Source organism: Myotis yumanensis, unplaced genomic scaffold, assembly GCF_028538775.1.
Source record: "Myotis yumanensis isolate MYYU_CA2020_CCGP unplaced genomic scaffold, mMyoYum1.0.hap1 SCAF_3, whole genome shotgun sequence".
Taxonomy (NCBI): Eukaryota; Metazoa; Chordata; class Mammalia; order Chiroptera; family Vespertilionidae; genus Myotis; species Myotis yumanensis.
Window position 1 is genome coordinate 90,746,313 of NW_027223754.1, and position 23,630 is coordinate 90,769,942.

Sequence of the window (23,630 nt, forward strand, 5' to 3'; positions counted from 1 at the left end):
GTAAAATATTCTTACCCCGCTAAGTGATCATGGATTTAATGACAGGACCCAGCACAGTGTGTCATGGTGACCCTTTGCATATATGTTGGGATCCTGCTCCTTCCATTAGTTCCACAACATTCTAATTTCTGGTACTTTCCATATTGATTCCTCACCGTTGGCCTTATTCCTTTCCCCTGTACAGGACTGACAACTTCTGAAAAGATACGTAACCCTTTCCACTCCTCCCAGGGTGGATCATCTGAACTGGTTTCTTTTGTGTATCCTGTGAGGGGCTATATTTAAGGACAGATGGTAGTAAAGATCACGGAAGATCATTGATCACTACCAAGAGAGTCTTATTGAAAAACTGCACACATTATTATGATATAATTAAATATATTTAGATCCTAAAATCTTTAGGAAATGTAAAAAGAGTTACATAGTAATAAATAGAAATCATAACAATGCAAAAAATAACATTATGGGTTGCTCTCATGCTCCATGGTCAGCATCCCTATGAGATAGGCATTATTATCCTCATGTTATAGTTGAGGAAATTCGGGCCCAAAAAGGTTAAGTAATTTCCCACGATCACACAAATAATGAGCATCCAATTTTTGCAGTTCTATCTGACTGCAAAGCCTGAAGCTCACACCCATAATTCTACACCTTCTCCTTTGCATTAAAAAACGCACAAGAATTGTAGATTTTTAAAGGAATCAGGAACAATTTTAGATATCCACAGCACCCCTACCCCATTCTGTTTCCAAGGGAAAATATACAGTCCGTTAGCTAATATCAAAACATTAATTCCTCACTTTAAAAATGTATTCAGTGTGACTAAGGAACGTGTCCTTGGGCATTAGTCACCAGGTGCTCCTTGCCAGCCAGCTCGCTGCTTCAGTTCTGACACCCAATCAAAGTTGTCGTCTTCCTCCTCAAAGTCTCTGTGAAAAATGATATGGATATTAAGCCTCCATGTTAGGGGTATGGTAAGTACTTGTTGATGGGTTCAAAGCAGAACAACACCATAACAATATTCACATTTTTTAAAAAATGAGCTCCAAGGCAACTGAACACAGAAAAAAAATTGGTTAGTTCTTTCAAAAGAACACTTCTTTCACTCTTTCAATAATATTTTCAATAGAAAATATATTAAAAAACAATAAATCCAAGCTGAACAATTTTAAACATTTGGCTCAGTCAGGAATTAGTAATTACCATTACGCATTACCCACCTCAGATAAAAGATCAAGTTATAAATATTCACTTATGGTGTAAAATAATATAACCAGCTCCTGTTAAACCTGACATTATTAAGGTTAATTACACACATACACACACACACACACACAAACACACACTCACACCCCACAACTAAAGCTTTCTAGGTACAGCACAACGTACGTGTCCTCCTCATCCAGTCTAGGTTCGAGTCTCTCTGGATCCAAAATGACAGAATCGTAACCTCCGTCAACACTGTCTGATGCTTCAGTTTCTTCACACAGGGGACCTTTCAAGCAGAACCCTTCTGAACCTTCAGAGGAATATTAACAGAAATCATGCGGATTTAAACAGTATTTATTTATTTCCTCATATTGGACTAAAATCCTCCAAAAGTTTGCTGGCTAGTTGAGGACAATCCCATGTTCTATATTTCTTCTGCAGTGCCTCCCGACATTACCCAGCATGATTTCTGGAATAAAACAGGCCCAGTAAGCATCAGTATATATATATATTAACTCTAACAACACTATTTTCTTAGCCCTTGCCAGTAGCTCAGTTGGTTAGAGCATCGTCCCACTACACCAAGGTTGCGGGTTCAAGCATGTGCTCATTTAGGGCACATACAAGAATCAACCAATGAAAGTATAAGTAAGTGGAACAACAAATCGATATTTCTCTCTCTTTCTCTCTCTCAAATCTATAAATAAAAAAAAAATTTTAATGCTACTTTCACCCTATTGGGTTTGATTCCCGGTCAAGGCCGTGTACCTGAGTTGCAGACTTAGTCCCCAGCCCCAGTCAAAAGGCAACCAATCAATGTGTCTCTTACACATCAATGTTTCTCTCCCCGCCCCCCCACTTCCTTCCACTCTCTCTAAAAATCAATGGAAAAAATATCCTTGGGTGAGGATTAACAACAACAAAAATATTACTTTCTTCAAAATAAAATATTCAGAATATAATTAAGCCCTCAAATATAACAACTTATATTAAAGCATTAAAAATTATCCTTGGGTAGTCAGATTATAGTTTTTACTGTGATGAAGTCTGAACTGTAAAGCCACCAGTATACTTGCACAGAAAAAATGAGCTTCTCTGAAAAGAAAGTAGTCACAAATAAGCAAACAACTGAGTAAATAGGAACAATATAGCTCTATGGGAAATTTTAATTATAGCTTAAGACTATCTAAAAAAGATTTAAGAAAACCAAAAACTATAATGCTATGTATGTGGCTTCATAACTTGAAAATAAAAGGATTTCTGGGAGGTGAAAATGGGGAGTTATTGTTTAACTAGAGGCCCCGTGCACAAAATTCATGCACAGGGGTGGGGTCCCCCTCAGTCCAGCCTGCACCCTCTCCATTCTGGGAACCCTTGGGGGATGTCTGACTGCTGGTTTAGGACAGTTGGACATCCCTTTCACAATCCTGGACCGCTGGCTCCTAATCGCTCACCTGCCTGCCTGCCCCTAACTGCCCTCCCCCCCCGCCATCCTGATCGCCCCTAACTGCCCCCTGCTGCTGACCAGGTCACCCCTGACTGCCCCCTCCCTGCCGGTTTTGTCGCTCCTAACTGCTCCCCCCCGCCAGCCTGGTTGCCACCAACTACCCCCCCTGCCGGCCTGGTTGCCCCCAACTGCCCCCCCTGCTGGCTTGGTCACCCCCAACTGCACCCCCCCCCCCACCAACCTGGTTGCCCCTAACTGCCCCCCGGCCCCGCTGGCTTGGTCACCTCTTATTGCCACCCCGCTGGCCTGGTTTCCCCCAACTTCCCCCTTCTGCCAGCCTGGTCGCCCCTAACTGCCCCCCCTGCCAGCCTGGTCACCCCCAACTGCCCCCCCCCGCTGGCCTGGTTGCCCCCAACTACCCCCGCTGCCAGCCTGGTCGCCCCTCATGGCCCCCCTGCTGGCCTGGTTGCCCCACGCAGCCTGCTGTTCAGTCATTTGGTCGTCCCTCACTAACCCCCCTGCTGGCCTGGTCACCCCATGAAGCCTGCTGTTCAGTCATTTGGTTGTCCCTCACTAACCCCCCTGCCAGTCTGGTCGTAGGCAGCCATCTTGTGAGGGTGTGAGGGTTAATTTGCATATTACCTCTTTATTATAAAGGATGGGCACAAAGTTTCAGTTTGGGAAAATGGGAAATTTCTAGAGCTGGATGGTGCTGATGGCTGCACAACAATGTAAATGCATTTAATGCCTCTAACTGTACACTTAAAAATGGTCAAAATGGTAAATTTATGTAATGTCTATCTTACCACAATTAAAAAGAATGCCAAAGGGTTTCCATGATTACATAACAGACATAAATTACCTGGTCTATATATTGTGTATGTTTGAAATGCCAAGTTGAGATCAGCATTCTTAAGGATGTTCAACAAGGTTTCAGGAGACTCTTTGAGCCACTGCTTACGGCTATTATTTCCACTGTACTTTATTACAGAACCACCTAGTTGTGAAAACATAAAACTTAGGGTCAAATAAAAAATATTTTTAGCACATTATCTTCCAGATCATATTTCAAGTAAAATTAATTATATTTTATTTTCTACTAAAATCTATTTCAGTCACGAATGACACCAAATAACCTTTACAGAATGACATCTTTAAAAAATATCTAGCCCATTAAACAACTATTAGAAAATGTTCCATAATAATAGTAATCTGACTACTAACCTCTATCATCCTCTGTGGTTAAACTGGAGGCAAGTATGGATGCATTTTCCAAAGCCGCAAGCGCTGTAGTGCATACATGTTTCTCCCACTGTTGCCTGAGAGGACTTGGTGAACCAGCTTTCCTATGATGGACTGATTTACCATCTGGTTTTAAATTGTAAAAAAGGACTGCTGAGCATATTGTTTTTATTTATTTACCTATTTCTAGACATGTCTTTCTCTAACAATGAACAGAAATATTTATTTTCTCTTTCAAACTCAGATCTAACATGTTCTTCAAGTCTAGGTAGTAAAGGAAATGAAAAAAATCCAGATGAAAAAACAAAACAAATCATTAAGGTGAATTTAAAAAAATAATATGTATATATTTATATATTATACTCTGTACAAGAATGAAGCCCTGAGAGGACTTAGATACATACTGAATGCCATGCTTTTTATGGTGGAGAGCATAACAAATATTAGTTTTTGTAAAGGCTCTTATCCTATACTAGAGGCCCGATGCACAAAATTCATACAGAGTAGGCCTTCCTTCCCCCAGCTGCCGGCACCAGCTTCCCTCTGGCACCTGGGACTCGGGCTTCCCTCCAACACTGGAACCTGGGCTTCCCTTGCAGCCCCAGCTTCATCTGGAAGGTTGTCTGGAAGGATGTTGGTCTAATTAGCATATTATGCTTTTATTATTAGAGATAATAAAAGGCTAATGTGCAAATAGACCAAACAGTGGAACGACTGTTCTCTATGATGCACACTGACCACCAGGGGGCAGACACTCAACGCAGGAGCTGCCCCTGGTGGTCAGTGCATTCCCACAGGGGGAGCGCCACTCAGCCAGAAGCCAGGCTCATGGCTGGCGAGCACAATGGTGGTGGCAGGAGCCTCTCCCACCTCCACGGCAGCACTAAGGATGTCCGACTCCTGGCTTAGGCTCACTCCCCATGGGAGCTCCCGGACTTTGAGAGGGCACAGGCCCGGCTGAGGGATCCCCCCTCGCCGAGTGCACGAATTTTGTGTACCGGGCCTCTAGTTAATAAGTACTATTCTCTCTTTTTTTATGGATAAATAAGGCACTTTTGAAATAAATTACTGGATTAGCAAATGAAAATTTGCATGTGTCCACTTGTTTGACACCTATGACCTAGTAATGCAAAAACTGGTCCCCCTTCTACTAGTATATTTCCCAGTCCCTCACTTACACAATGATCAGAATGTGAATAACTTACCTTTCTCTTCTCTGTTTACTCTCCTCAGTGCATTTGCCACTGAATTTTTATTAGTGCTTTCTAAATCAGGGTGGCTATATTTTCTGCCTTGTTCTTCTCCTTGCTTTAAAGGAGATTAAAAATTCAGATTAGTTAAAAAAAATTCAGATTAAACAATGCTCGAGGAAGCAAGATGGCGGCGATATAGGCAGACGCGTCCCAGGTCTTGTCCCGGAGCAAACGGAGTAAGCAGCTGAAACTAATAACACCCACCCCGAATTGGCAAATTTACTCAGCTGGTGAGACGGCTTGCAGCCTGGAAGGGCAGACCTCCCCTGGAAAGGTTAAAAACCAGGGATCTGGGCAGGAAAGTTTGCCAGACCTGAGCCCAGAGGGTCGGAGGGAGACCGCATGGCAGACAGCCGCGTCTCTTGGGACAGACACAGACCCTGACCAGGGTAAGGAGTTCCGCGGGTTTGCTGGCGCCAGGAGATTTGAGATTTGGATTTTGTGATTGCGGAGAACTGAGACTAAAGGGGGCATCCTGAGGAACTGATCAGACCGTGCAGTGCCCATAAGAGAGGAGCGTTTCCCAGACCATGCAGTGCTGTGCCTGGTACGTTGTGCCTTGCTCTGTTGTATTTTGTGCCTTTAAATCAACGCAGCAGATCCAAGCAACAGCAGCCCCCTGATCACCGCAGCCTCCTGATCACCACAGCCTCCTGATCACCACACCCTCTGTCTGTGGAACAGCAACTGTACGTGAAGCCTCCCCCCACCAGCCAGAAGAGCCAACACAGCTGTGAACAACACCCACCAGAGGAGCTGCTGCCAACTGGAAAGCAGCTGCTACCGCAACCGTCTGAGCAGCAACCACAACCAAGGAGCCCCTGCCACCCAGGGAGCAGCCACTGAACACCTCAACATCTACATATGTCAGCGAGATCAAACATGGGTAGGCAAAGAAACCCCCAAAGGAAAGAAAAGGAGGACTCGCCAGAAAAGCAGCTAAGTGAGACAGAGATATGCAACATGACGGAAAAAGAATTCAGAATAAGGTTCCTAGAGTACATGCACCACATGTTCAAGAAGCAAGAAGAAACAGATGAAAAACTCAACTACTTATGCAAGAAGCTAGAAGAAACAGATGAAAAAATCAACAACTTAAGTAAGTCCCAAGAAGAAATGAAGAGTGACATAGCTTCAATAAAAAACTCCATTGAAAGTATCAACAGTAGACTGGGAGAAGCGGAGGACCGAATTAGTGAATTAGAAGACAAGGAAGCAAAACACACTCAAACTGTACGGCAAATGGAGAAAAAAATTAAAAGACAGGAGGAGAGCCTAAGGGAGCTTTGGGACAACATGAAACGAAACAACATACGAATAATAGGGGTGCCAGAACAACAGAAAGATGAACATGGATTAGAAAACCTATTCGAAGAAATAATATCAGAAAACTTCCCTGAGGTGGGGAAGAAAAAAGTCACACAAGCCCAGAGAGTCCCAAACAAGGTGAACCCGAAAAGACCCACACCAAGACACATCATAATTACCATGGCAAATGTTCAGGATAAAGAGAGAATCTTACAGGCTGCAAGAGAGAGACGGAAAGTAACATACAAGGGATCTCCCATTAGATTATCAAATGATTTCTCAACAGAAACACATCAGGCCAGAAAAGAATGGACGGAAATCTACAAAGTGATGCAAAGCAAAGGACTGAATCCAAGAATACTCTATCCAGCAAGGCTATCATTCAAAATTGAAGGGGAAATAAGAAGCTTCACAGACAAAAAAGGGCTAAGGGAGTTTATCACCACCAAGCCAGCCATGCAAGAAATGCTAAAGGGACTGGTGTAAAAAGAAGAAATATCAAGCTCAGAAAGAAAACAGCCACACACACACACACAAAAAGAAATGGCTACAAACAAATACCTTTCAATAATAACTTTAAATGTAAATGGACTAAATGCTCCAACCAAAAGACATCGAGTGGCTGAATGGATAAAAAAACATGACCCATACATCTGCTGTCTACAAGAGACCCACCTCATTAGAAGGGACTCACACAGACTGAAAGTGAAGGGATGGAAAAATATCTTTCACGCAAATGGAAAGGAAAAGAAAGCTGGGGTAGCAATACTTATATCTGACAAAGTACATCTCAAAGTGAAGGCCATAACCAGAGATAAGGAAGGCCACTTCATAATACTAAAGGGATCAATACAACAAGAAGATATAACCCTGGTAAACATATATGCACCCAATGCAGGAGCACCCACATACATAAGAAAACTTCTGGAAGATATCAGGGGAGAGATCGACAACAATACAATCATAGTAGGGGACTTTAATACACCACTGACATCACTGGATAAATCCGCTAGACAAAAAGTCAGCAAAGAAACAGCAATCCTAAATGACTCACTAGATCAGATGGACTTAATTGACATCTTCAGAACACTTCACCCCACAGCTGCGGAATATACATTCCTCTCAGGTGCTCATGGGACATATTCAAAAATAGACCACATATTGGGTCACAAGCAAAGTCTCCACAAATTCAAGAAGATTGAAATCATAAAAAGCTTCTTCACAGACCACGATGGCATAATGTTAGAAATAAACTACAATAAAAACAACCCAAAATACTCAAACACTTGGAAGCTGAATAGCATGTTATTAAATATTGATTGGGTTACCGATGACATCAAAGAAGAAATTAAAAACATCCTGGACACTAATGACAATGAAAACACAACAATCCAAAACCTCTGGGACACAATGAAAGCAGTCCTGAGAGGGAAGTTTATAGCTCTACAGGCCTATCTCAAAAAACAAGAAAAAATGGTAGTCAATCATCTAACTCTACAACTCAAAGAATTAGAAAGAGAGCAACAAGAAAACCCCAGAGTGAGCAGAAGGAAGGAGATAATAAAGATTAGAGCAGAAATCAATGAAATAGAGACCAAAAAAACAATACAGAAAATCAATGAAACCAAGAGCTGGTTCTTTGAAAGGATAAACAAGATTGACAAACCCCTAGCCAGGCTCACCAAGAAGCAAAGAGAGAGGTCCCAAATAAACCAAATCAGAAATGATAGAGGCGAAATAACAACAGACCCCACAGAAATACAAATGATTGTTAAACAATACTACGAGCAACTCTACTCCAACAAACTGGACAACCTGGAGGAAATGGACAAATTCCTAGAAAAATACAACATTCCAAAACTCAATCAGGAAGAATCTAAAAACCTCAATAGGCCAATAACTATGGAAGAAATTGAAGCAGTCATCAGAAAGCTTCCAGCAAACAAAAGCCCAGGGCCAGACGGCTTCACAGGGGAGTTCTACCAAACATTCAAGGAAGAACTAAAACCTACCCTCCTCAGACTACTACAAAAAATTCAAGAGGAAGGAACGCTTCCAAGCTCATTCTATGAAGCCAGCATCACCCTAATACCAAAACCAGGTAAAGACATCACAATGAAAGAGAATTACAGGCCAATATCCCTCATGAACATAGATGCCAAAATCCTCAACAAAATCTTAGCAAATCGGATCCAGCAGTACATCAGAAGGATCATACACCATGACCAAGTAGGATTCATCCCAGAGATGCAAGGATGGTACAACATCCGTAAATCAATAAATGTGATACATCACATAAACAAATTGAAAGAAAAAAACCACATGGTCATATCAATTGATGCAGAAAAAGCATTCGACAAAATCCAACACCCATTTTTGATAAAAACTCTCAGAAAGGTGGGAATAGAAGGATCATACCTCAACATAATAAAAGCCATATATGACAGGCCCACTGCCAACATCATACTCAATGGACAAAAACTAACACCATTTCCCCTAAGAACAGGAACAAGACAGGGATGCCCACTCTCACCACTCCTGTTCAACATAGTACTGGAAGTATTAGCCATTGCAATTAGGCAAGAAGAAGGAATAAAAGGCATCCAAATTGGAAAAGAGGAAGTAAAACTGTCCTTATTTGCAGATGACATGATATTATACATACAAAACCCTAGAGACTCCATCAAAAAGCTACTAGACTTAATACATGAATTTGGCAATGTAGCAGGATACAAAATTAACCCCAAGAAATCTGAGGCATTTCTATACACCAACAGTGAACTTTCAGAAAGGGAGATCAGAAAAACAATCCCATTTACCATCGCACCAAAAAAATTAAGATACCTAGGAATAAACTTAACTAAAGAGGTTAAAGACCTCTACTCAGAAAACTACAGGACGTTGAAAGAAGAGATAGAGGAAGACATAAACAGATGGAAGAACATACCATGTTCTTGGATTGGTAGAATCAACATCATTAAAATGTCCATACTACCCAAAGCAATCTATACATTCAACGCACTTCCCATTAAAATACCAATGGCCTTCTTCAAAGATCTAGAACGAACTCTCCAAAAATTCATCTGGAATAAAAAAAGACCCCGAATAGCTGCAACGATCCTGAGAAAGAACAAAGTAGGTGGGATCTCAATGCCAGATATCAAGCTGTATTACAAAGCCACTGTTCTCAAAACTGCCTGGTACTGGCACAAGAACAGACATATAGATCAGTGGAATAGAATAGAGAGTCCAGAAATTAGCCCGAACCAATATGCTCAATTAATTTTTGACAAAGGAGGCATGAACATACAATGGAGCCAAGATAGTCTCTTCAATAAATGGTGTTGGGAAAATTGGACAGACATATGCAAGAAAATGAAACTAGACCACCAACTTACACCATACACAAGAATAAACTCAAAATGGATAAAGGACTTAAATGTACGACAGGAAACCATAAAAATTCTAGAAGAATACAAAGGCAACAAAATCTCAGACATATGCCAAAACAATTTCTTCACTGATACAGCTCCTAGGGCAGTTGAAACTAAAGAGAAACTGAACAAATGGGACTACATCAAAATAAAAAGCTTCTGCACAGCAAAAGAAACCATCAACAAAACAACAAGAAAACCCACCTCGTGGGAAAACATATTTGCCAACGTCATATCGGATAAGGGCTTAATCTCCAAAATTTATAGGGAACTCATACAACTTAACAAAAAGAAGATAAACAATCCAATCAAAAAATGGGCAAAGGATCTAAATAGACACCTTTCAAAAGAGGACATTCAGAAAGCCAAGAGACATATGAAAACATGCTCAAAGTCACTAATCATCCGAGAGGTGCAAATCAAAACAACAATGAGGTACCATCTCACACCTGTCAGAATGGCCATCATCAACAAATCAACAAACGACAAGTGCTGGAGAGGATGTGGAGAAAAAGGAACACTTGTGCACTGCTGGTGGGAATGCAGACTGGTGCAGCCACTATGGAAGGCAGTATGGAGGTTCCTCAAAAAATTGGAAATGGAACTCCCATTTGACCCTGTGATCCCACTACTAGGAATATATCCCAAGAAACCAGAAACACCTATCAGAAAGGATATATGCACCCAGATGTTCATAGCAGCACAATTCACCATAGCTAAGATCTGGAAACAGCCTAAGTGCCCATCAGTAGATGAATGGATTAGAAAATTGTGGTACATCTACACGATGGAATACTATGCTGCTGTTAAAAAGAAGGAACTCCTACCATTTGCAACATCATGGATGGAACTGGAGAGCATTATGCTAAGTGAAACAAGCCAGTCAATGAAGGAAAAATACCACATGATCTCACTCATTCATGGATAATAAAGACCATTACAAACTTTTGAACAATAATAGATACAGAGGCAGAGCTGCCTCAAACTGATTGTCAAACTGCAGTGGGAAGGCCAGAGAGAGTTGGGGGGCAGGAGGGAGGGGAGTAAGAGATCAACCGAAGGACTTGTATGCATGCATATAAGCATAACTAATGGACATAAGACACTGGGGGGTAAGGGAGGGTAGTGGTTTGTCAAGGGCGGGGGGGGGGAAAAAGGATACTTATGTAATACCCTTTGTAATACTTTAAGAGGAAAATAAAAAAAAATAAAAAAAAAATAAAAAAAAAAAAAAAAAAAAAAAAACAATGCTCGAATTGCTATAAAAGGTAAATAAACAACTATACAAAGTCAGCTATTTTAATTTTAAATAAACATTAATGAATTAAAGACATTAATAATTATAGAACCCTATACATCAGATTATATTAAAAATAATATACATCCACATATGTATATTAAGTCAGGCACTACTAGCTATTAATATCATTCATTACAAATATAAAGAGGATATATAAAATGACAGGTATTTGAGATCTTTTTTAAAGTCCTTTTTAAAAAATGTTTTTTATATTTTAGAGAGATAGAGAAACATCAACTGGTTGCCTGCACCCCAACCAGAGACAGACCCGCAAACTGGGCATATGCCCTGATCAGGAATCAAACCGGCAAACTTTTGGTGCACAGAATGAGCCATTCTGGCCAGGGTTTGAGAGGTCTTTGTAGAGGAAATAAGTAATAAAAAATTTTAATATGGTTTGCTATATTGGGCTTTTCATGCTGGAAATATCAAAATGAGATATTTTTATGAAGTTGCTACATATGGCCAAAATGTTCCCATTTAATTCAGTATTTTTCCAAATTATCTAAGCTCTTGATTTCATAAAGCAACACACTAGCTAGTCTTTAAATCTGAATGTATTTTGAGAAGAAATACATATCCAGTGCCTTGACAGTCTCCAACACACAGGTTCTCAATGATTTGTTGAATGAGTCAATAAATTAAACAGTAGGCTGTAGCTGACACCTTATTTTATTTCTATACAATGGTTCCCAAACTTGTCTCCCCACACATCTAGGGGGTATGATTTCAAAGGTCCCTCCCATAGACAAAGATGTCAAAATCTTGGGAGGTGGTTGTGATGAGCAGTTTTTAAAAGCTGCCAGGGATTCCCATCTTCCATCTTACTGAGAGTCACTGCCCAATAGATAGCAGCGTCTAACACCACTCCTGGCCCAACAACACTCAGCTCTGCCTACACGCCCACCACACCTTGTGGGCCTATCCAGGGCTCTCTTTCTCCCTCTATTTTTCTGCTACTTGACTTACTTTATGGCTCTTTCTCCCTTTTCATTTTGTGAAAACACATCAACTTAACACCTACTCTAAGTGGTATTAAAATCACAGTGGTGGCTGCCTGGGATGAGAGCCAGGATCATTTACAAAGGGCCACAAGAAAGCTTTTTTAGGGACATGGGATTTCTTTACCTTGACTGTGGTGGTTGTTATATGACTGTATAAAATTACCAACATTCATCAAACCACATGCAAAAAGTAAGTAAATTTTATTGCATGCAAATTATGCCTCAATAAAGCTGGAAAGAATAGATATTACCATGCAGAGGGAAAAAAAGTACAGAGGCAGGATTTATTCCATGGGTAGCAACATAATGGTGGGATGTTGTTATTATTTACAATCTAAGGTTCATTAAAAAAAATTTATAAGTTTACTTACTAGCACATTCCATAAATAGAATAATTTGTTATTAGTACATCTTTTCCTTTTTGAGTTAAAAAGATTAAAATGCTGAAGAAAGAAAAACATCATCAGCAGGACACAATTTACTGAGAGGGCTGTGACAATACTAGGAAGTGAATCGACTGCTGCTATGCAAGACTTTATTGCAGCTTTCGTGTAAAAGCTGCCTAGGACAAAAATCATGCACCTATGGATGAACTCAGTGGGTGGGGAGTGAGGGTGAAGGGTGGGGTGGGAGCTGGAAGGAGGGGAGTTATGGGGGGAAAAAAGAGGAACAAATGTAATAATCTGAACAATAAAGATTTAAAAAAAAAAAAAAAAAAGAAATCCAAAAAAAAAAAAAAAAAAAGCTGCCTAGGGCTAAACAAGACAAACAGAACCTTGAATGCCAGGCTAAAAAATTATGCCTTGGTTCATGGGATAATAAGGAGGTACTAAAAGGTTTTTAATAGAAAAATGTTCATATCAAAATAATGATCTAAATAAAAAAGAAAAATTCTGATACATGCTATAACATGGGTGAACCTAAAAAATATGGCCCAGCCGGTGTGGCTCAGTGGTTGAGCGTTGACCTATAAATCAGGAGGTGACAGTTCAATTCCTGGATAGGACACATGTCTGGGTTTTGGGCTCCATCCCCAGTAGGGGCATGCAAGAGGCACCAATCAATGATTCTCTTTCATCATTGATGTTTCTATCTCTCTCTCCCTTTCTTTCTCTGAAATCAATAAAAACATATATTTTTTAAAAGGTACCAACAGTTATTTAAAAATATACATATTATGCTAAGCAAAAGAAGCCAGGCATAAAAGGACAAATCTTGTACGATTCCACTTACATGAAATATCTAGAATAGGCAAATTATGTCAGAGAGACAGAAAGTAGAACAGAGGTTCCCAGGGACTGGGGTGGGCATGGGGGTGCGGAAGGAATGGGGAGTTACTGTTTAATAGGTACAGAGTTTCTGTTTGGAATGATTAAAAAGTATTGAAAACAGATAGTGCTGCTGGTTACACAATTTTGTGAATGTAATTAATTAATGCAACTGAATTGTATTTGTAAAAGTGGCCGAAATAGTAAACTTTATGTTATAAATATATTTTGCCACAATAAAAAAACAAACCAAAAGTCAGGCTAAAATAAGATTTTCATGACTTAAGCTAGACAAAGTTCTCTCACATCCATATTGGAACCACTTGTCATCAATAATTAAAAAGGAAAAAACAAACAAAATAAATGGTAATTTAAAGTGGCTCAGCTGGCAGTACAGGACAATAGCTACCAATTGCTTCACATGCCAAAAGATGACAAATTATTAAACTGGAGGGACCAGGTCAGTCTTCCAAATATTCCACAGTATCTAATGATACCAGGTATCCAGGAAATGGTTGTTTTATAAATTTAATTTTAAAGCACTTACCACTGTGCTTGCTTCTTTTTCCAAAGTGATCTTGATTCTGCTGGAGTCTGCTTAAAGAGAAAAAAGAAAAAGAGAAAGCACATAAAGGCTCACATTACTAGCTCCTAATGTGATATGCATAAAGCCTGAGACAAATGAAGTTTTTAAAGTCAAACAACCAAAGCATTAGTCTGATTGGTGATTATCAAGCTTTAGCCATCTAGTAATACATCTCACCTGGTTTTTGCTGTTTTATTCCTAAAGGTGACATCTGAAAGTTGACATCTATATTTAGTTAAGCCAACCCATTTAATCACAAAAAGGTAAGATACTCTGCATACTCAGAAGGTCATTATCACCTTCAGCCCAAGCTAGCTATAGTCTGTGCTTTTGCCCACAGCTGTGGTAGCAGGTGGAATAGGTGTCCTTCACCAGGGACCAGCAGCCGGAGAGAGCACTCTGGCAACTGATCCCTTTGGTAAGGATGGCGCCTTCCTGATTTTCGTCTGGCAGAGGCCAGCAGTCCATGTTCCTCACTCATTCAACATTTTAAAGACTTGATATTGAGCATCTACTGTATAATGACAGGCACTAAGGATACAACAGTGAGAAAATGAGACATGGTCCCTGCCCTCAAAGAGCTTTCACTGTTCTTAGTCTATCTACAGAATAGATGGGAGATGCCACTAGACATATGGCCCCGATATGGTGGTACCTCTCTGCTGGCTTAGTTCTCTCTTTTTAGGAATTGTAAAACTACATTTTACCAAACTATCTTGAAACTTTTCTTAGACTATTTTTGTTGTGGTTGTTGCCCATCATTTTATTTTATTTACTAGAGGCCCGGTGCATGAAAATTCATGCACTGGAGGGGGGTCCCTCAGCTTATCCTGCCCCCTCTCACAGTCCGGGAGCCCTCAGGGGCGGGAGGCGACCCGGCGATCAGGGCACGGCGACACCCCCATCACACCTCTGCTGCTGCCACTGATGGCAGCGCAAGCCTCAGCCCGCCCTGGTTACCTGAGCCTTGGGCGGCCCTGGGCGGCTGGGCAGCCGTCATCCAAGGCTTGCCTGCACCTCGGGCCTGCCCTGGGCAGCTGGGGGGCTGAGGGGACTGGGGGACTCCAGAGACAGACACGCCGAGTGGCCGGGGCCCGCCTAGGGGCAGGCCCAGCCTTGCCACACACCTGCCATGCCAGTGGGCTGAGGGGACTGGGTGCTGCCATATTGTGGTCATGGGTACCGCCATCTTAGAGGGCTGGGCAGTTAATTAGCATATTCCCTCCTTATTGGCTGTGGGCACTGCCATCTTTGCGATGACATAAGGGTCAATTAGCATATTCCCTCTTTATTAGATAGGATTTTTTTAATTTACTAAATTTTTTTTGGTGAAATATATTTTCATTGATTTCAGAGAGGAAGGGAGAGGCAGAGAGAAATAGAAACATCAATGATGAAAGAGAATCATTGACTGGCTGCCTCCTGCACACCCCACATTGGGGATCAAGCTCACAACCCAGGCATGTGCCCTGACCAGGAATTGAACCATGACCTCCTGGTTCATAGGTCTATGTTCAACCACTGAGTCACGCCAGCCAGGCAGCCCAGCATTTTAAAACTAATTTCCTACTACCCTGAGATGTGACCGAAAGCTACAAAATAGTACCTAAAGTAAAATTAACACTAAACTGCTGAAGCAAAAGTAACTGGCTACCTCTTAAGTAATGGAGAAAAGGCTGAATTATAAGGCTGAAGGTTTACATCACTAGAAGGGTTTATATCCTTACAAAAATAACATTTAAAATTTAACTTTAAGAAAACAGTATAGTTTCCAAAGTCTTTCTTTTGCAGTATCTAACACTAAGATAACAAGCACCAAACAGTGGAGGTTTTGCAGCATGTCCTGTTCTTACAGTGGATGATCTGATGCTTAACTCTTCTCTCTTATTCTGGTCAGATCTATTATCTTTGTTGGATCTTTTCAGGAGGAAGATCTGAGTTACTAGTGACAAATTTAAAAAATGGCTTTGAAAAAATTAAGAGATGACAACTTTCAAAGGGACGATAAATTATATTTAAAATCTGCTCAGGATTTACTATAGATGTATGAAATTTTTGTGCAGCTATTATGTAAACAGTTCCAACTTTTGTACAAGCTTGTTTTTTTGTTTTGTTTTTTAAATATATTGTTATTGATTTCAGAGAGGAATGGGGAGGGAGAGAGAGACAGAAACATTAATGATGAGAGTCATCAATTAGCTGCCTCCTGCATGCCCTCTACTGGGGACTGACTGGGAATCAAACTGTGACCTCCTGGTTCATTGGTAGATGCTCAACCACTTAGCCACACTGGCCAGGCTATAAACCCTTGTTTTTAAAACTTTGTTTACAAGATGGTTCTTTGGGATATAATTTCTGATAAGATTAACATTATATTTTCATAGTTAAATTCCTAGGCTATCCATCCCACAGAAGCTTTCTACCTTACCCAAAACAAACCAGACTAAGTACGGTACCAATGATAAAACAGAAAACAATCTTTACATCACTAAAATCTCCAAACTAAGCTTTTGGATCCCTGGCAAACTAAATATATAAGATTCAGTACAGAATTATATCTTAAGTAACAGAAAGAAAATTTTGATCTGAGGAGTATCTCTGAAAAACATCTCTAATAACTTGAAGATTTCATTTTTCTTTTTTTTTGTTACACTACATTTAGAAAGAACACTTGACAAAAAAAATAAGCTTTCCGAAATTCTTACCCTTTTTTCTTGGTGTACTATGCTTAGATTTTTTGGTTTCTTCTAATACCTGCTCTCCAAATTCTGTGATGATCTAAAAATTTAAAGCAGAGAATTTAAAAATATACAATACCCTTTTCTTTAGACACTGTCATATCATTTAATTATCAACATTCTTCCCCAAAGTAATATTGAACGTTGAAAAGTAAAAATGCTGTTTAAAAACATATATAATTTAGACACACAGACAAACAGACACTTATATATGTCTAGAAAAAGATCTGGGCCCTGGCCACGTAGCTCAGTTGATTACAGTGTCATCCTGAGGTGCCAACGTTTCAGCTTGGATCTCCAGTCAGGGCACAAGCAGGAAGCAACCAATGAATGCATAAGTAAGTAGCACAACAAATTGACGTTTCTCTCTCTCTCTCTCTCTCTCTCTCTCTCAACCAATGAATGCATAAGTAAGTAGCACAACAAATTGACGTTTCTCTCTCTCTCTCTCTCTCTCTCTCTCTCTCTCTTTCTCAAGATAAATAAATAAATATAAAGAAAGAAAAAGATCTGAAAGGATATATAAAACTATACCTGTGATTACCCTTGGGAACCAGCATTATGGAAGGGGAAGAGGAGGGAAAGGAAGTTTTAACTTTTAATTTTTTTTATGCACATCTACATTTGAGTTTTTACAAGCATGCATTCGTGTTTAAATATAACAAACATTTGAAAACTATGCACAGTCAACTCAACACATTGCATACCTGTGGGGTTAAGCACTTCTGGATAAGCCGAGCTAAAATGCCTCTAGAGAGAAGCGTGGTAGCTGAGGGGCGATGGGAAGGATTCCTTTTAAACATCTGCTTGATTAGATGCTGAAGCTCGTAGGAATAATGAGATGGCAGTGGGCTCACAGACCCCTGACATACTTTGAGGATAAGACTTTTCCAACTATTTGCCTGAAACTAAAAATAAAATTGAACTGTAAAAGCAGATGCAAGGAAGGAGAATGCAAATAAGAAAACACCAGCTGAAGTGAATTCAGATGAATTATTTTAATTTTATAAATGTTATCTGCTGCCTGGTCATTTTTCTTCCTGAAGGTGTTCTTATGATACTATCCAATATCTTATGGCGGTTCAGGAGAAAGTAATACATTTAAATGGTAAATAACAAAGAACTTCCCCATCTAGAGAAAGTCTTACCATCAATATCAGCCATGGGTACTTGATTACTTATAATCAATGTTTTTGCAGATATACATTTTAAATATATTTTTCAAAATCAAAGCAATACAAAGATATGACTTTTTTTAAAAGTCAAATGACACTAAGGGCTTATATAAGTACTAGAGGCCTGGTGCACAAAAATTTGTGCACTCGGGTGGGTCCCTCAGCCCGGCCTGTGCCTTCTCGCAGTCTGGGGCCCCTTGGGGGCCCCTTCCACTGGCTGCTGGCACCAGTTTTCCTCTGGCGCCTGGAACCCAGGCCTTCGCTCTTCGCCTAGGAGGGGCTGGTGCGGCAGGCTTTGATCTGCGCCTGCCATGCCGGTCCCCGGGGGCGGGACCGGCATGGCGGGAACAGCGTTTAGCTCTGCGCGGGGGGACGGGCCTGTGTGGCGAATTCCGCGTTTAGCTCTGCGCCCGCCATGCGGGCCCCAGCGGCGGTGCCGGCACGGCGAGCGAGGGGCTTAGCTCTTTGCGGGCTTCGCTCTTCACTTGCCACACTGGCCTTCACTCGCTGCACCTGCCCAGGGCCAGCGGGCTTCGCTCCGTCGCTTGGCGCCTACATATGCAAATTAGCAGCCATCTTTGTTGGCGGTTAATTTGCATATAGCCCTGATTAGCCAATGGGAAGCGTAGCGAAGGTATAGTTAATTACCCTTTTTGTCTTTTATTAGATAGGATTGTATTTGTTTGCTTCACTCCTCCCCAGAAATCCCCAGGCCTGCTTCCTGGCAAAATGTACTTTAGATGACTTTTCCAGTTTTAAACATCTACTGCAAAATCTCTTTCACCTTTCATGTCATCAAAGTAGCTTTTAAAATTTGACAATATGCCCGGGCTGGATGGCTCAGTTGGTTGGAGCATCGTCCCATACACCAAAAGCTTATGGGTTCCATCCCCGGGGCCGGGCACATATGGGAAGCAACTGATCAATGTTCCTCTCTCATATTGATGGTTTTTTTTCTCTCTCTCTTCCTGTCTCCCTAAAATCAATGAAAACTTATCCTCAGGTGAGGATTTTAAAAAATTGACAATAGTGTAGGCTATAAAATGCCATAGTAGAAAAACATTTTTAAAGTTTTCATTGTATAATAAATATATGATTCAGCCTTGATGATACTCATGTAGAACATGTTGCATTCTGCCTTGGATGTGCACTACCCTATTAATAAAATATACAAGTGCAGATATAATAAAGGAAAAATCAACATGTAATAAAGGAAAAATTCAGGTAATAAAAAATAAGATTGACTCTGCTTTCCCTCAGGCTTCTTAACTATTTCACTATGTTTGTCTGCATTTTGTGAAGGCTTGAGAACTACTTTTGCCTAAAAGCAGATGAGAGAACAAACTGTATGCCAAATATTCAGGGCACTATAGTCCTTAATAATTATTCTTGGTAGGAAAAACTGAGAACATATATATAAAAGTTTACAAAAAAGACAAAATCAGGGAAATAAAGAATATAATCATAAATAATATAATGGAATTTTAAAAGTAATTTTATTTGTATATAATAGCGGTTCTTCACTTGAGCCACACACTAGAATCACCATTTAAAAAATACTAATATCCCTGAACCCTTATGTTCATTGCAGTGTTATTTAGAACTAGTGGCCCAGTGCATGAAATTCATGCATTGGGGGGTGGGTAAAGATGTCTCGCAGCCCAGCCTGCTCCCTCTCCAATCTGGGACCCCTCGGGAAATGTCCGACTGCTGGTTTAGGCCCGATCCCCCTAAACCGGCAGTTGGACATCCCTCTCACAATTCGGGACTGCTGGCTCCTAACCGCTCACTTGCCTGCCTGCCTGCCTGCCTGCCTGATCGTCCCTAACCATTCTGCCTGCCGGCCTGCTCGCTCCCAACTGTGCCCCCCTGCCGGCCTGCTTGCCCCCAACTGCCACCCCCCCCACCAGCCTGATCACCCCCAATTGCCCTCCCCTCCTGGCCTGATCACCCCTAACTGCCTCTCCTCAGCCCCACAACCATGGCTTTGTCCGGAAGGACGTCTGGAAGGTCTCCCGGTCTAATTAGCATATTACCCTTTTATTAGTATAGATAGCCAAGATTTGGAAGCAGCCCAAGTGCCCACCAGTAGATGAGTGAATAAAACAGCTGTGGTACATTTACACAATGGAATACTACTCGACCATAAAAAAGAAAATCTCACCCTTTGTGACAGCATGGATGGAGCTGGAGAGTATTATGCCAAATGAAATAATCCAGTCAGAGAAAGACAAGTACCATATGATTTCATTCATATGTGGAATCTAATGAACAAAATAAACTAACAAAATAGAAACAGACTCTTTGATACAGAGAACAGACTGACAGCTGTCAGAGGGGAGGGGAGAAGGGGGCTGGGTGAAAAAGGTGAAGGGATTAAGCAAAAAACAAACAAAAACCTCATAGACAACAGTATATTGATTACAAGAGGGAAAGGGGGTAGGGGGAGGTAGGAGAAGGTAAAGGGGGGATAAATGGTGGTGGAAGGAGACTTGACTTGGGGCAGTGAAAATACAATATACAGATGATGCATTATAGAACTGTACCCCTGAAACCTACATAATTTTATTAACTAACTAGAGGCCTGGTGTACGAATTTGTGCACCAGTGGGGTCCCTCGGCCTGGCCTGTGGGATTGAGTCAAAACCAGCTCTCTGACATCCCCTAAGGGGTCCCAGATTGTGAGAGGGTGCAGGCCAGGCTGAGGGATCCCACCGATGTACGATTGCAGCAGGGGAGGGGCACAGGAGGTTGGCCAGCTGAGGAGGGACTGCGGGAGGGCTCCAGGGCGTGTCTGGCCCATCTTGCTCAGTCCTGATTGGCTGGACCACAGTAGCAAGCTAACCTACCAGTTGGAGCATCTGCCCCCTGGTGGTCAGTGCACGTCAGAGCGACTAGTTGACCAGTTGACTGTCTGCCCCCTGATGGTCAGTGCATGTCATAGCGAGCAGTTGAGTGGCCTTAGCATATCATTAGCATATTATGCTTTCATTGGTTGAATTGATGACCAGACGACCAGATACTTAGCATAGTAGGCTTTTATTAATAGGACTACAGGCCCGGTGCATGAAATTCATGCACGGGAGGAGGGATGTCCCTCAGCCCGGCCTGCACTCTCTCTAATCTGGGACCCCTTGGAGATATCTAACTGCCGGGATTGGACCTAGACTGGCAGTCGGACATCCCTCTTGCAATCCGGGACCACTGGCTCCTAACCGCTCACCTGCCTGCCAGCCTGATTCCCGTAACTGCTCTCCTCTGCCAGCCTGATCACCCCTTACTGCCTCTGCCTTGGCCCTGCCACCATGGTTTTGTCCAGAAGGACGTCCAGTCTAATTAGCATATTACCCTTTTATTAGTATAGATAGAGGCCTGGTGCACGGGTTGGGGCCGGCTGGTCTGCCCTGAAGGGGATCCCGGATCAGAGTAGGGGTCCCCTTGGGGGTGGGGCCAGCCTGGGCGAAGGACCTGGGGCAGTTTGCAGGCCGGCCATGCCCCCATTGGAGTGGGGGGTCCCCAATGGGAGCAGTGCCACCCTGGGAGAGGGGCTGGGGCAGTTTGCAGGCCAGCCACGCACCCATTGGGGGGGGGGGGGGGTCCCTGCTGGGTGGTGTGGCTGGCCTGGGCGAGGGGTTGATGGCCGTTTGCAGGCTGGCCACACCCCCATCGGGGTGGGGGTCCCCGCTGGGGGCAGGCCGGCTTGGGCAAAGGGCTGAGGGCTGTTTGCAGGCCATCCACACCCCCATCGGGGTGGGGGTCTCTGCTGGGGGCAGGCCAGCCTGGGCAAAGGGCTGAAGGCTGTTTGCAGGCCATCCACACCCCCATCGGGGTGGGGGGTCCCCACTGGGGAGCAAGAAGCTTGGGCGAGGGGCCTGAGGCAGTTTGCAGGCTGGCTAGCCCCCTGATGGGGTGGGGGTCCCTGCTGGGGGCGGGGTGGCCTAGGCCGGGGGGCAGGGCAGCCTGGGTGAGGGCCTGGAGGCAGTTTGCAGGCCGGCAAGCCCCCGGCTTTGTCTGGAAGGACATCAGGAAGGTCTCCTGGTCTAATTAGCATATTACTTTTTTATTAGTATAGATGTCACCCCAATAAATTCAATTTAAAATAAAATAAAATAAAATAAAAATACTAATGTCCAGGATACCCTCAGAGACTTTAATTCAATTAGTCTGGTGTGGCCTAGGCATCAATATTTTTTAAAGTTTTCCAAGTTGTTCTAATTATGCAGCTGGCATTATATTTAAGGAAGACAACCTCTCATTAGCAGTGCATGCCTTCGGTTTGAGTTACTTTCATCCAGTGGTGATGAAGGATTTTTCTCAAATATTCACTCATAAGTCTACGTGCTCTCAAGCACATCTCTGAAAATGCTTGCTAGAGCTAAGTTTTAATCTGTGCCCAAAGAACAGAATTTATTTCCTTACAAAGCTAAGACCTAATAGGGATAGGTTCTGTGTAATAAACAACTACTGAGCAAGCAGGGCAAGTTATTTAACATCTTTTTTGTTAAATTATTTCTTAAAATATCTTGAAAAATGTCTATATATATAAAAGCCTAATATGCTAAGTGTCCATCTGACTGTTCAACCAGTAGCTATGACGTGCACTGACCATCAGGGGGCAGATGCTGAACACAGGAGCTGCCCCCTGGTGGTCAGTGCGCTACCACAGCAGGAGCACTGCTTAGCTGACTGACAAGTGCCAGATGCCGGGTTCACAGTTGGCAAGCGCAGCTGCGGCAGTGTGAGCCTCTCCTGCAGACACTCCCTCTGTGCGCTCCTTCCCCATCCGGACCGGGACCAGGATCAGGACTGGCATCAAGACTGACTGACGGCATGAGCCAGTGGCCGCTTCTCGGTCATGGGCGCGCCAGTATTGCCTTAGGACGAGCACGTGGAGACCGCAGCAGAGCAGCAGCAAGCCTACCAAGTGGTGGTAGCAGGCGCAGTGGGGCCAGTATGAGCAGGAGCAGTGCGGTGCCCAGCTCGGGCTTGGGCTCCTCCCCAGCTGCCTGCCACTTCACGCACTACTACATCCCTCAGGGGATGTCAGACTGCTGGTTTCAGCCCGATCCCCACAGGCCAGGCCAAGGGACCCCACTGGTGCACGAATCTGTGCACCAGGCCTCCAGTCTATAATAATAAAAGTATAATATGCTAATTAGACAGAATGTCCTTCTGGACATTGTTCCGAATGACCTTCCGGATGAAGCCAGGACTGTGAGGGCCGAGGCAGCCGCTGCGGCAGGCGGGGGCTAAGGCAGAGGAGGCAGCCACCACAGCAGCGGGGGCCAAGGCAGCCGCTGCAGCAGCGGGGGCTGAGCCCTTTGCACGAATTTTGTGCATCAGTGCTCTAGTATAATATAATATTCTATTTTCTCATAATAATTCATTTAGAGAAGAAATTCACATAAATGAAATCTAAGGGCAAAAAGATAAGTATAAAAATGGCGCTGCCACTCTGGAAAACAGTTTGGCAGTTCCTTAAAAACCTAAACTTACAATTTCCATATGACCCAGCAAGTCCACTCCTAGGTGTATGCCCAACACAATTGGAAATATGGATTCTAATACATACTTGTACACCCGTGTTCATAGCAGCAGTACTCACAACAGCCAAAAGGTGGAAAGAACCCAAATGTCCGTCAATAGAGGATGGAAAAATAAAATAT

The 23,630-nt window shown here is 42.5% G+C and overlaps 1 protein-coding gene across 4 annotated transcripts in view; it reads right to left on the reverse strand.

Annotated features, from left to right (window-relative positions):
* Positions 1-364: 364 nt before the first annotated feature.
* The window catches only part of NEK3 (NIMA related kinase 3), a 34,133-nt gene continuing 10,867 nt past the window's right edge, over positions 365-23,630 (reverse strand). For 3 of the 4 annotated variants that reach the window (XM_070409120.1, XM_070409122.1, XM_070409123.1), the window contains 8 exons: positions 17,497-17,697; positions 16,757-16,829; positions 14,013-14,062; positions 5,104-5,206; positions 3,881-4,024; positions 3,519-3,653; positions 1,390-1,519; positions 365-929 (listed from right to left, as the gene is read on the reverse strand). In XM_070409120.1, the coding sequence (XP_070265221.1) occupies positions 845-929; positions 1,390-1,519; positions 3,519-3,653; positions 3,881-4,024; positions 5,104-5,206; positions 14,013-14,062; positions 16,757-16,829; positions 17,497-17,697 (921 nt within the window). In that variant the 3' untranslated portion in view covers positions 365-844. The remainder of the gene's footprint in view (positions 930-1,389; positions 1,520-3,518; positions 3,654-3,880; positions 4,025-5,103; positions 5,207-14,012; positions 14,063-16,756; positions 16,830-17,496; positions 17,698-23,630) is intronic. The other variant, XM_070409121.1, reaches the window with a different exon arrangement.